This window comes from Poecilia reticulata, linkage group LG7 (genome assembly GCF_000633615.1).
Source record: "Poecilia reticulata strain Guanapo linkage group LG7, Guppy_female_1.0+MT, whole genome shotgun sequence".
NCBI lineage: Eukaryota > Metazoa > Chordata > Actinopteri > Cyprinodontiformes > Poeciliidae > Poecilia > Poecilia reticulata.
The window spans coordinates 22142819-22156532 of record NC_024337.1 but is presented as its reverse complement, the minus strand read 5'-3'; the positions used below and the strand labels follow the sequence as shown (position 1 = coordinate 22156532).

The 13714-nt window shown below is 38.5% G+C and overlaps 2 protein-coding genes across 2 annotated transcripts; both read right to left on the bottom strand.

Moving 5' to 3' along the window:
• Window positions 1-2: 2 nt before the first annotated feature.
• Window positions 3-9166, bottom strand: LOC103467939 (embryonic polyadenylate-binding protein-like; the record flags this gene model as incomplete). Its single annotated transcript, XM_008414701.2, has 11 exons — window positions 8954-9166; window positions 6400-6604; window positions 5671-5864; window positions 5464-5579; window positions 4222-4317; window positions 2899-3038; window positions 2717-2811; window positions 1113-1250; window positions 772-867; window positions 394-654; window positions 3-89 (listed from the first exon to the last, which is right to left on the bottom strand). Coding segments are annotated over exons 2-11 (1416 nt in total), but the record flags the coding sequence as incomplete, so codon positions are not given.
• A 442-nt stretch (window positions 9167-9608) lies between these two features.
• LOC103467546 (14-3-3 protein beta/alpha-1-like) lies at window positions 9609-13714 on the bottom strand. Its single transcript, XM_008414024.2, has 6 exons — window positions 13606-13714; window positions 12265-12566; window positions 12057-12180; window positions 11474-11637; window positions 11183-11278; window positions 9609-11093 (listed from the first exon to the last, which is right to left on the bottom strand). The coding sequence occupies exons 2-6, from the start codon at window positions 12556-12558 to the stop codon at window positions 11037-11039; spliced, it is 735 nt and encodes a 244-aa protein (XP_008412246.1). The 5' UTR covers window positions 12559-12566; window positions 13606-13714; the 3' UTR covers window positions 9609-11036.

The window sequence follows — 13714 nt, the reverse complement described above, 5'->3', positions numbered from 1 at the left end:
CCCTGGGCTCTGGGCGGCTGCCCCATCCAACGAGGGACTGGTCTCAGGTTGCTGACAGCACTGTGGTTGTAGAAAGAGCGAGTGGGAGGCTGCAAGATAAGGGTTGTTTTGACTGAATGGAAAGTACATAAAGCCACTGGATTATTTCAAATCCCTGAGACTATGAACAGGATTAAATAGGAAAAACAGTTTAGATGGATAGTTTTCAGGGAAGAAAGTCAAAGTTTATAAAAAGATTTATGCAAATTTGCTGTTTTTAAGCCAGCAAAGGAAGTTACACCACCAAAGAAGTTTTTTTTGTTTGTTTTTGCTTGACAAATTCTACAGGGCAGATGATTGATAGACAAATAATCATGTTCATAATTCTCCTCTTAATAGTCCAAATATTCATACTTGTGGTACAGTCATGTAGTATCCCGACTGGGGGAACGAGTCGATGATGGGGTTGCTCATGGTCCTCAGGGTAGCCAGTCTCTGCATGTACTTGTTAGTTAGAATAGCTTTACGCTCCTCCCTCCTCTGCGCCAGCGCAACATACAGCGGCTTGGTCGCAACAATTCTCCCGTTCATTTCAGTCACTGCTTTGGTTGCTTCCTCTGGAGACGAGAAGCAGACGAAGCCAAAGCCCTTGCTTTGGCCACCTTCAGTCATCACCTGCAGTAAATGAGAGAGAATAGGTTAAAAAAGATTAATGGTCAATGCACTAAACTGTCAATATATATGTGTATAATCTTTATAGTCATCTTTGGCTGGATTTTGCAGAAATATTACCTTTGCACTTGTGATTGTACCATAAGGAGAAAATTCCTTCCGGAGTCTTTCATCATTTATGCCATCATCCAAGTTCTTCACATACAGATTCACCCCCTAAACCATGAAAAAGAGCATCAAATTATTATTTGTTCCTTCTGTCATTCACATTTAGAGATTCATTAAACATGTCTGGGGAATTCAGTTATGATCAAACCCTGAAACCTTAACGTAGAAAGTTAGTCTTTCAAGAGAATGTTATAAAAACAACATTCTCCTGAAAGACACTTCAAAACATTTTTGAAGTGTCAAATTTGATTAAATCTACATTTCTGGTAATCTGGGGTCAAACACAGCCACACCTGATAGCGTTGGATGCGATCCTGTTTCATCTGGTCAAACTTGCGCTTCAGCTCCCCCTGGCGCTCCAAACGCTTCTGAGCACGACCTACGTAGATGGTCTTCCCATTAAGCTCCTTTCCATTCATTTCATCCACAGCCTGGGAAAAAAGCAGAAGGAGCAAACAATTGACTTAATTGTTGATTAATGGTTCATTAGATTAAAATTAGTTCCAATCGATTATCAACATTCACTTAAACCCTCCAGTGAGTGTGGCCAGCATCCAGGAGAGGGTGCCAGTGGTCATCCTTAAGGGAGCCAGTTGATGCAAAAATAAAGACAACGGAGGAATCCCAGAACAGGAAAGTGAAACGGTCCAAATGGAGTCCGGTGTGGGATGCTAGATGCGCTTCATGTTTTTCCATTTTGAAATATAAACACTGAACAAGCTCCTTAAGTTTCACCTAAATACCACTCATTCAGCTGTTCTGGCAGAGTAGCAGCAACTTCTCGATCATAACTTGTCATTACATCTTCGCTACGAAGGCAAAGATGTGATGACAGAAAAGCAGAGGGCATAGCACAGAAAAATTGTAACATGAATAACGAATGATGGTGAATTAAAACCTGGCTCCATGAAACATCAACATTTCTAGCAACCCATTTAGAAGCACTACAACAAAAAGGCAGCTCAAGTGGACAGCACAAAGTGTTACTCTCACCACTGATTGTATATGCTCCTGGCATCTTTAACTTATAGTCTTGCATCTCTCTGCTCATCTCATCAGAAGGGATGGAGATTTCATTACACAAGAGGAAAAATTTAAGGCATTTAAAATCATTTAAGACTAGCAAAATAATTCTGTAATTTTAAGAGTTTTTAAAGCCTGAATTGTGATTTTCAAAGTTGGACTTTACCTTCTTTAGATACCCCACATAAATCCTGTACTTTCATTTTGTTACCTCCTTGTTTCAGCATCCAACAGTAAAAAGCAGATAATAGTGACTGTTAACATCTACTGTCCATTCATTCCCACACCAATATTCTTTAGACTTTCTGCCGATTTTCTGCTTTGGTAAACTGCACATCTAGGTTCTTAAGCCGTGACAAAAGAAAAGGACTTTGACCTAATTGTTAATCCTTTAGTAACCACAGATAATGTCAGTATTTAATTTAATACATTTAACTAATACCTCCACAAAGGTTAGATGATTTTATTCAAGTATAAACTGTTCAATATGAGTGACTGGGTTTATATGTGCCAAACTTAAACACAGGGAAATTTAAATTGAGACAACTGAAAAAAATGCTGGGAAAATTGATCTACTAAGAGATGTTAGTTATCCTATCATCACAAAATTTCACATATGGTTCAGTGTCCATATAAATAGAGCTGTGTCCTCACCAGGGCTGCCTTCTGGGGTAATTTCTACCCTGGTAATAGTCCTGGTTCCCAGAAAACTACCTTTTAAGATAAGGCTATATGAAAGTTCAAATCAAAGTCATTATTTCATTTGGACATCAAAATTATTAACGATACTCATACCAATAGCCATAGTACATTGTTTAAAAAACAACTGGTTTATAGTCAGTCTCATAAAACAAAGCCAACTGGCATTTTCTACCTTCTGAGCATCATCATGGTGAGCATAGTTGACAAACCCAAACCCTCTTGATTGTCCCTTCTCGTCCTTCATCACTCGCACACTGAGGGTCCTCCCTGAAGGCAAATGGGTTAAAGATGTACCAATAATAAAACACATGCTCTGGCAGATCCAGTCATCAAGAAGAATGTGAATTTCCTTACCAAATGCAGAAAAAACCTCCTTCAGTTTCTCGTCAGTGAAGTCCTCTCCAAAGTTCTTGATGTAGACATTGGTAAACTTCATAGCTTTGGAGCCAAACTCAACTTCCCTTTCCTTGCGAGACTTGAAGTGGCCAACAAACCTGGAGACAAAGCCAAGAAACCCAACCAGACGACAACAAATTAAAGGCAAAAATATGTCAGATATACATGAACAACATTTTTAATCATGCTGAGGTTGGATTATGGTTCAGTATTGACATTTTGTGGTGTCTAGACCAACTTGTATTAGATTCAATTCAAAACATATTACAAAGATTTTAAAATGTGGATTGAATTATTTACATTAAATACAGATTGTTTAATAACTTTTTTGACAACTTTGTTTATAAAAACTTGAAGAAATAAAACTGTCAATGATTTATTTTATTTTTTTTATTTTGTTTTTTAACTTTTTAAATCTTAAAATTAGGCATGATTTCTGGACACCCAATTTCCATACTTTTCCCACAAACTTCAGCATACTTTATTATATTATTTTTAGGTGACAAATCAACAATGCATAATTGCGAAGTGGAAGAAAAATAATGAATGGTTAAAAAGTGCCATTACTTGTATTCAGGCATCTTCAATACCCCTAAATAAAATCTAGTGCAAGTGCGATGCCTTGTCATGTGCGCTACAATTGCTAGGCTTAAAATGCTTTCATGACGCAGAAATCTGCCGATTGCTTGTGATAGAATTTATTATTAAATTAAAGTGAAAGAAAAAAAGAAAGGTTAATGAAAAAAATACAATCTGCTATAGCTAAAAAAAAAATCTATTTTATGATTTGTCTAAAAATCATGCAAATAAATATTTTTAAAAACGTCTGCATCAATCACCTTGGCAGACTTATTTTGTGCCATTTGTGAACACTGATCAGGGCTATACAGAACCGCACTTTGGACATCCCCGTCTTGCAGTCTGACTCATCACTAGTGGTAATTACAGCACAAGGTGTTTGAACACTGCATTTACTGAAGAGAGTAGATTTTAATTTAGAAGAGTTTTAAAAAGTATTCATCACTTTCCTTCCACCTCTTAGTTACCCTCTACTTTGTGTTTAGGTCTCAGATAAAATCCCAATAAAATACACGGATTTTGGTTGTAATGGCAAAATGTAAAACAATATATTTGCAATACACAATACACTACAATACTTAATACTTCAGCTTCAGAATTAATATCGTTTAATTAAAGTTTTCAAATAGTTTGTGCATCAGTTTTACCTTCATGACTAATTAAAATACAAACATGAACAACAAACCTAGACAAAGATCCTACCTATTTGCTGACCTAAGCTGGGAGAACTGACATTTTTCCCACAGGAAACGGTCCTTTGGGTTGACAATACCAGATTCCTTTTTACCCATCTTTTGACTGAGCAAACAACAACAACAAAAAGACACATGGAGAAATCATCTGCAAAAATTCTCTCTTAAAAAAAACCAGCACAATTAAAATCTGCTCACTTCTTTGCCTGGCCTCAGGTTTAGACAAAGGGCCTAGTCACACATATGACAAAGTCTTTGGAGAACAATCACTTTTTTCTCCTTGATTGCACTGGTGCGCCTAACTTTTTGCATTTCTGTTAAACTGTCTTTCATGCTCTCATTCAAGGTAGAACATCAACAATCAAAACTTCCCTTAGATATGACACGTTCCACTCATAAAGTAAAGTGATCATTTGTCTCTCCAGCCACAGGTGAATTTGGAGCGAGTTTGGACCTCATCTCTGTGCATATTAATTCAACCTAACCCAGGCCTCGAGGGAGGGTCTCCTACAACTTTTAGATGCATCTCTACTTCAACACACCTGAGTCAAAGAATGAGGTCGTTAGCAGGACTCTTGAGAACTTGACTGCACTTAAGAGGTGATTCAGCTGTTGGATTCAAGTGTGTTGGACCAGGGAGACATCCAAGAGTTGCAGGACACCGGCCCTTGAGGACCAGAATTGCCCACCCCTAAGTCCTAACCATCAACATCATCTAATGACAGATTTTCACTAAGTGAATTATGGATGAGAAGTGAATAGAATCCTAACTACTCTATTTCTACAGCTTATATTTCTTTAATGCACCATGGATGGTATTGAAATACATATTGTATTGACTACAAGGGAAAAGCACCCAACGATAGAGCATTGCTCTGGCGTTAGTAGCGCTATGCATCTTTAGACCACAAAAGGTACACATTGTGGCCTTTTTAGGTCACAATGTGAACATTTTGACAACTCTGTATAGCCCAGCTTGTGGGCCTCAGACACACGAAAAAAAAAAGACCGCCAAAATGATGCATAACAAACAGCCTGGCTGGTAACAGCATCTTGAAGGCACTCAAGACAATCCTTCCTGAAGCAGTACCACTAGAAAGAGGACAGAAACTGTGAGAACTTAGGTGCACTTCAGAATTGTTGTGGTGCAGCTCACTGAAAAAGAAAGTTAGGTGCCACCAGTGCAACAAGTGAGTCTATAGCCTTCAGATGGACTTATTTGCAAAAGCAGTTTCAGTGAAAGTTTACTCACACTTTCCTGTCATTCAGAAGCATCCCATTCATTGTTTCAATGGCCCGATTTGCAGCCTCTTGAGTCTCAAAGTGAACAAAGCCATAGCCTTTTGATCCCTTCTCATCACAGACAACCTACAAAAATCCAGATATGTTGAGTCATGCCAACAAAAGAAAATTTATACAACGATCTTCAAAGACAAAGAAAAAAAAAAAAAAGGCCTACCTTGCAGGATAAAATATTGCCAAAGGCAGAGAAGGTATCATACAGTGCCTTGTTGTCAATGGACTCATCCATGTTCTTGATAAAGATGTTTCCCACACCTGACTTCCTGAGACCTGGGTCACGCTGAGACCACATTATCCGAATGGGTCGACCCTTAATGACGTCATAGTTCATCGTATCTAAGGCACACTCCGCTAAAAATAATTTTTAAAAATTAAAACACGAAGGAAGTAGTATCAAAAATAAGCCACAACTACACATAAAATGCAATAGTGCACCATCTAGCAAAGGTTTTCTAATCTAAGGTCTGTCTTTGCTCAGCTTAAAATAATTAAGGGCCTCCATGTATTAAAGCATAAAAACAAGATTTCTGATTAATATTTTCTTTAAGTTATTATACATGCAGGGGATTTTGAATCAATATCCAGCCGTGTTTATTCACATTTCTGTAGATATGGATTAGCAAGTCCATCACACTACAACTTTTAGATGCATCATTTCTTAAATGAATGGCTCATTACCATGCCTATGCAGAACTGATGATATGCTGATGAAGGAATTAGGCTATAAATAGCTTAAGCAGGTAAATCTCAAAATACAGAAACGGCAATAAAAAAAAAAAAGAAATATCAGGGGACAGTTCATTCATTTTAGCAACGCACAGCTTGCAATCACTTTGCCAAAATATTTAATTGTGCCACTATTTTGCAACAATAAATGTGGGTGTACCGTCTGCTGGCTGCTGGAAGTTTATGTAGGCGTATCCTAGGGATCTGCGGGTGATGATGTCCCGGCACACGCGGATCGACATGATGGGTCCAGCAGGAGAAAATTTCTGATACAGCATGGCTTCTGTAACATCGGGGTGCAGGTCCCCGACATACAAAGAGGCCAGAGGATACGCTGGACCACTGCTGTTCATGTTGCGAACCAGCTGGATGAAAAAACAATAGGGGGTTATGGAGTGTAGAATGCATTGCTAGTTTACTTTAGGGAAACTATCGCATGTTTTACTCCTACTTCAGCATTTTGTAATCTTACACTCAGTGACATTTTCACACCTGTTATCTCTAAATTAGGTTTGTCCAAACATTTGAGTGCTTCCACATAGAGATTATCTTAGCAAAAGGAAAACTAATTTCATCTAATGTAAATTATAAAAACAGAGTTTTGTTTCGCTTGGAAGACAAATATTTCAATCCTAAAATAAGTACAGGTGGACCTCAAGCTGGAGCGTCTCCAAAAATGTTAATTTTGGTAATTTGAAACAATAAGAGATGCTTACACTGAAGATGCATTCATCATTACATTTCACGCATTTATTTCTGCTAATTTGGGCCATTAAGGAAGAGCTGCAGCCTTGACAGGAATATGAAGAAAACCTTATTTTACTTTTTAAGTAGAGATTCAATGGTGAAGCACCTTGATTAGTTGGTGCTTCAGGAGGAACAACTCACAGATGTGTTTAGGACATGGGGAACAATTGTTGCATTTCTTATATTAAGCCACTCCTAAATCTCAAGATGTCAAAGGGGGAAAAAGGATGCGAATGTTGCTCGGTTGTCTAAAGTCTGCTTTTGAGATAAAAATAAGTTTTGCATTGCACTTGGAAGTTAAGGCCCAGGAGTCTAGAGGAAGAGCAAAGAAGCACAGAACCCAAGTTTTAAACTTTTCTAGTTTAAAAAGTTTCCACACTCAGTGGAAACTTTAAACAACCATGTTTAGTTTAAAGTCTGTGTGAAGACTTTAAACATGACACTGGTTTATGGAGCAACAGTGGCTGCTTGTGTGAAGCCACTGCTTTTTCTAAAGTCCAAACTCAGCAAAGATGTCTACCACGAGGTCTTGCATCACCTCATACTTTCCATAGATTACCTTTATGGAGATGCTAGACGTGGCATATGCACACACTGTCAAACTCACCAATACCAGGTTTATTAAACATATCACTGTAGTTGATTAATAAGCAAAATGGTCTTACCCAATAACCCATAGTTTACTTAATTGTTTTTTGTTTAATGAACGAGATATTTCTAAAACTTATATTACCACAATGTGTAGATGTTTTAACTTGCTACATTTTAAAAATATGTAACCAATACATATTTTAAAACAATGAGACACATTTCTGACCATACCATCCACTGAAAACATGTCAGATATAGCAGCAACTACAAGAACATGCCTTGAATAGCATCATATTTTTATGGATTAAGACAAATATTCTGCCAATTCAGAATACAAATTGTTTTTCATCTAGTAGTGGATATTTCATATCAACCATGTGTTCATTCTAGGGGTGCACCAGTAAATTGGCCCACATTTTCGTTGATCGGTGATCGGCAGATGCATGTGAAGCGATCTTATCAACCACTGTCCTTTTTTTGCTCTGCTGTGAGAGAGGTTTGACTGACAGACCTACTCACCAGTTCATGTCTGCACGCTTGTAGTTGACAATGGTCACCCCACCGTTGTCAGCTCAGTGAATTTCTTGCTATATTTAGCAACATTTCAGACACTAAAAATTTCGGAATTGACAGTCAGGCTTCTTAAAGATCAATAATCGACCAGAAAACTGCAATCGGTGAACCTGCAGGGACCGATCTCCTCCTGAATCCATTCTGCTGCATTGATGTAGTAATTCATGCAGGACCAGATATTCAGTGCATATAGCAGCACAGACACAAGGGCCAACATTTCGGTATTGAAATCCCTTGTTTAGTTTGGCTTATATACGATTCCTAAATATAAAGTTTTTATTGTGAGCCTTAGTCAAAATAAAACTGTTTCTGTGTTAAGTGGAGGCTTAAAACAGTAATATAAACTTTTTTACTGAATTGCTGGAACAAATTAACTTGACTATATTATCACTTATGTAGACACCTCGGTATAAACTAAATCTAAAGAGAATCCACAAAGATTTGTTGAATGGAAAATTTTTCCACTCAAATAGAAAAGTTTTGTTAAAATTAGGATTTCACATTAAAACGTAGAGCGTTTGCTAAACCTGATACTCGGTAGTAGTTAAACAGTTGAAAGAAGATTTCCAGCTTAAATGTTTAGATAAAACTATTCTCTTAACATAAAAGCGGGGAAGCAAAGACATTTAAAAGTTTAATGATGTGGCTAACGGTACAAGCAACAAATTTATCATAGAAAAAACATTAAGCTAAAACAGTCGTTAGCTAAATTTCGTAACCCCGCGTGCGCATCACGCACTGAAAGAAACTTGCTAAGTTCTACAAATAAATACAGCTTAACTTTTCAAACCAGATAAACTTACATTTAAAGCGAGGATGTCTTTTTATTCAGCGCAGCAGTTTGTGAACACTTTCCACGTGAACCTCAGCTTGTTTTGATTTAATTAGCATCTCCGAGCACCTGCACGCTTGCTCCGCGCAATGGAATTTCAATTAAGACGTGAGAAGGCACTGACAGAAAGGACGTCACATTCCGCGATAAAAACTAGATCTTAGCTTAGTAACAAAAATACATGCAGTTGAATGAGTCCATACATTTAAAGCCACGTTTGATACATTTAAAAAGAAGTTAACAGGACTTTGTGAACAGAAATAAAGACGTAATTTGCCTCTTATCTTAAACGAAACTTTATTTCACTGAATGGTCTTTGACACTTTCCTATTTCTTACATGTATAGTGAAACTAGAATGGTTTTAAGATACATAAACACAAAGCTAGAATTACACCAACCATTGTTTATCTCCATTTCATCACTGCTTTTTTAATAGCTATTCTAAATTTTCACAACCACGTGTGTGCACTGGGTAATAGACTGTTACAGAAGCAAATTTTAGCCATAAGACTTGTCAGTAAAAACAAAGCAAGTAAATACCTGATATACAGACAGGCTTCGTTCCACATTCACTAACTGCATTTTCATCAAGCAAAATAATGAACTGACATAATTTTTTTTTAATTTTTTTTTTCCCCCCAACAAAAGATTTCAATTTATTGGAGCATTGTCAGAGTAAACAGACCGCCAGCTATAACGTGGAATGGTGTCTTCAACTACAGTAATGTGGAATGTAGTGGTGATACATGGTATTGTGACACTGAGCTTCTTTTCACCTTCTAAAACCTGATTTTTAGAGGCAATTATTCCCACCAGCTATCTTTAACAGCCGAGAGATTCACCTGGGTAAAAACTGAGGTCAGGGTTTATATTTTTGTGGTCTAACTCGTTCTATGAGATTTTAAACAAGCAGATGCTGCTACCTTAAAAGGAAAAAAAATGCAGGAGGCTGCAAGAGAAAGCCAGGCACAAAAGCTTTTTTGGAGAAAACAACCGCTTTAAGAGGAATATTTTGCAAGCAGGGTTGATACAGTGTGGCAAGACATTTTCAATTAACATCAATAAAAGGTTACTTTAGGTTTTACATACAGATGATAGTCAATCTTGCAAAATACATGGAACCACATTTACGCATACAATTTTCATTGTACTGAGATCAAGCAGCACCAGAACAGTGAGAAAACTACAATGACAATCTATACTTAAGTTCAAAAAACAATAAGGAGCACTGCTGTTTTCAAGATGCCTAATAATGTGGAATGTCTTATGTCTGAACAAACCTATCATGACAATTTACGGGGTCCCTTAGAACTTGAAAACTGAATTTGTGAACATGATCAAGGAATATTACACCAAGATGTCAGTGTCACAATACAGCCTGCCTCCTTTCTGTATGAGCCCACAGCAGAATTGCAGTTAACTGAATACAGGATCGTACGTGTCTGGAACAAAAAAAAAAAAAAAAAAATGAAAGAAAAGAAAAGAAAAGAAAAAAAAAAGAAAAAACTTTTTGACGGTTGTGAAGCAAATGGAAAGCCTACCATCACAGTGTTTGGTGGAAATCAACTGCCAGTTTAATTACCATACAATAAAACCTGTAAATATCATGAGGAATCACAAATAAGAAAAGTAACAAAAAAAGGGATGAAAAATGCACACCAAACTAGCTGGGACAAAGGAAGTTGGAAGGACGATTCGAATTCACAACACCCCCCTCCCCCCCCAGAAACACACACGCGCGCGCAATCATTTCACACTCGCTCGCACTTTCACACTCACTACATACAGACCTACACACGAAGCTGACAAAAACAACAGCAACATGGACTCACTAATCAATACAACATGTTTCCACAAAGTGACTGAATCTGCTAACAACTGAAAATTACCCTGTCACCTCACAGTGAACTGAGAGGGGTAAACTAGTTGGTCAGGAGCAATTCAGGCTGCTTGTCATACAGAAGTGGGAGGGGCTGATGGAGTGGAGGGGGGGATGTATATAAGCTGTCTGTGTTTAAGATAAGAGTGTAGGTGGATTAACAGTGCAATTCCATTAGTTTTCCCCGTCTCCGGTTTCTCCCTCATCTGCCTGGTTTTCTGATGTCCACAGCTGGAGAAAGAAAGGAAGAGAAAAGTTAGAGTAATATTTGTTGGGAAAGACATCAAGATCACACAGGATATCCCAAACATGGAACTCACAGTCAGGTTGTCCCTTAGTAGTTGCATGATCAGGGTGCTGTCTTTGTAAGAGTCCTCGTTCAAAGTGTCGAGTTCAGCAATTGCTTCATCAAATGCCTGATGGAAAAAAAAAATTTAAAATCCACAAAAACAAAACTTTAACTTCCACAAAGACAATAGTTGGTCTAAATTCCTCTGATTTATATACCATCTCCAAATTGTTAAATTTAAACTGATCGTCAATCAGTTTGCCATAGTCTTACATAAAATAAAAAGACTAGAAGTAGATTGTTATTAGGGTTTGGCACATACCGTCTTAGCCAGGCTACAGGCCTTGTCCGGGTTGTTGAGAATTTCATAATAGAAGACTGAGAAGTTGAGGGCCAGGCCAAGCCTAATGGGGTGTGTTGGCTGCATCTCCCCCTTGCTAATGTCAAAAGCTTGCTGGTACGCCTGCTGGGAGTTGTCCACTGTATCTGTATTAGCAGAAAAAAAAAAAGAAATTGTCGATTTTTCACAAACTTTTAAGGTAGACATGAAAGCAGCAAAAGATAAGCAAAGAAACTAATATGCTGTCTAAGCACAATACTTTAAAAAGTTTACATAAAACGTCTCGAACGCCAATGTAGTATGCAACTCAAGTTATGAGATGTTTTGTGTTTTCCTTTGATTTCTGTTAAGGAAATATTACCAAAGTAAAAAAGTGACTGAATTTTTAAGCAGAAAAGATTTTATTAAAAGAAAATTTCCAGTTTGACAGAAACTGCAATTGTTTTATTGAAAAAGACTTTTGAGAATCAGGATTTTCATGAGTGTTTTAATCATCTTTCCAATCCCTGTTTTCAAGTCAAGTTAAACATTCTTACACATAGCAATGTTGAAGTAATATAATTACCCTTCTTAGAGTCCCCAGATGCAACCTCAGAAAGGTATCTATAATAGTCGCCTTTCATCTTCAGGTAGAACACCTTGCTCTCAGCAGCAGATGCGTTGGCAATGAGAAAGTTGTCCAGTAGCCCCTGAAAACAATACATGAGATAACCAGTTTAGAAACATCCCCTTGAATACAAGAAAGGGCACAGTTCTCACAATTAAACACTTACAAGCACATCATGGCAGATTTCTTGCAGTTCAGCTTCTATCTTCTCCCGGTATTCTCGTGCCATCTGCTGTTTTTTGTCATTGCCCTCAGTCTTCTGCTCGATGCTGGAAATTACACGCCAGGATGAACGACGTGCCCCAACCACATTCTTGTAGGCCACAGAGAGAAGGTTACGCTCCTCATTCGACAGCTCTGCGCCTTGCTCTGTCACTGACTTCATGGCTGCAGCCATGTCATCGTAGCGCTCAGCCTGCTCAGCAAGCTTGGCCTTCTGTACCAGGTCGTTCTTATCCATTTTCTAGACTGGAAAAAAAGAAGAGGCAATGTCCAGAGTTAGATATGTGAACAGTACACATGGGTAATCACATTTTAAAGTGGACAGTTCACATTCCTATGGAAAAATTATAACTTTCTGTTGAAATTAACACAGTTTGCTAGCTCTTTGATAGAAATCATTATGTTATACAGAAATTATGTATAGGTTTGAACTGTGCCCCCTGGCAACTGGGTCAGCCATACACATCACTAGCTACGGTTTAGCTGTTAGCTCGTTGGTAGCGCTCCCCAATCTCGACTCTTCTCTTACATCCCTAACCTGATGTCTGCTCACTCGTCAACATGCACAGGTGTAAGGTGCTTACATTTAACACTTGTGGCTGTTTTATTGGATCAATATATTTCGAATTAATCCCCAAATCTACAAAACCAACCGAAGCTTTCCCGGGTCAGCCTTTAATGCCCTCCCCTGAGGTTGCTAGTAGCGCTAGCGGGCTGCCGTATTTAATGGCCCAATATCAACACTATTTTGACAAATACGCCAGAAGTGGTTTAAGTTTTCTATAAGATTACATTTAAGGGTGTGTCCTTAATTGACCAGAGAACGCGCAGGGAGCTAATCTGTCGTGATAACGCAAAGCGAATGGAGAAGCTAACAGTTGGCTAGCTACCGTCGCCTGGCTGCCGCTGCCTTTCGCTAGGCCAGTGGAGAAAATTTCAACGGCCACGTTAAATTATTTAAAACAAGAACGGGACAGCAGTGATTCTTCTTGTGGAACTGCTAAACCAGACGAGAACAAATCGTGGCAATTCGGTGAGCTGCGTGAACGTTTTAGCGTATTTTCCCCAGCTGTAAGAGTCGGCCCGCCCAGGCTGCCGAGCCTGTCAGAACAAAGTGTCATGGAATCCGACCGTCGGTTAGCAGCTAGCCTAGCCTCTCGGTTATGATGGCTTCTCAACAGGATCCAGCCGCACACGATGAAAAACAGCTCTTCTCCCGCCGAATTACCAATGAAAAGGTAGTGCTATCGTGCGATATTCAGACGCGCTAGGTTATTACACTTACAAAATTGGTGACTTTTAATCCTGCTTTTTTTGTCGTTTTTTTCACTCTCTGGACGATTCAGCCTCCGTCCTCCGTCTCGCTCAGCGTTCAGGGCAGTACCACTTCCGCT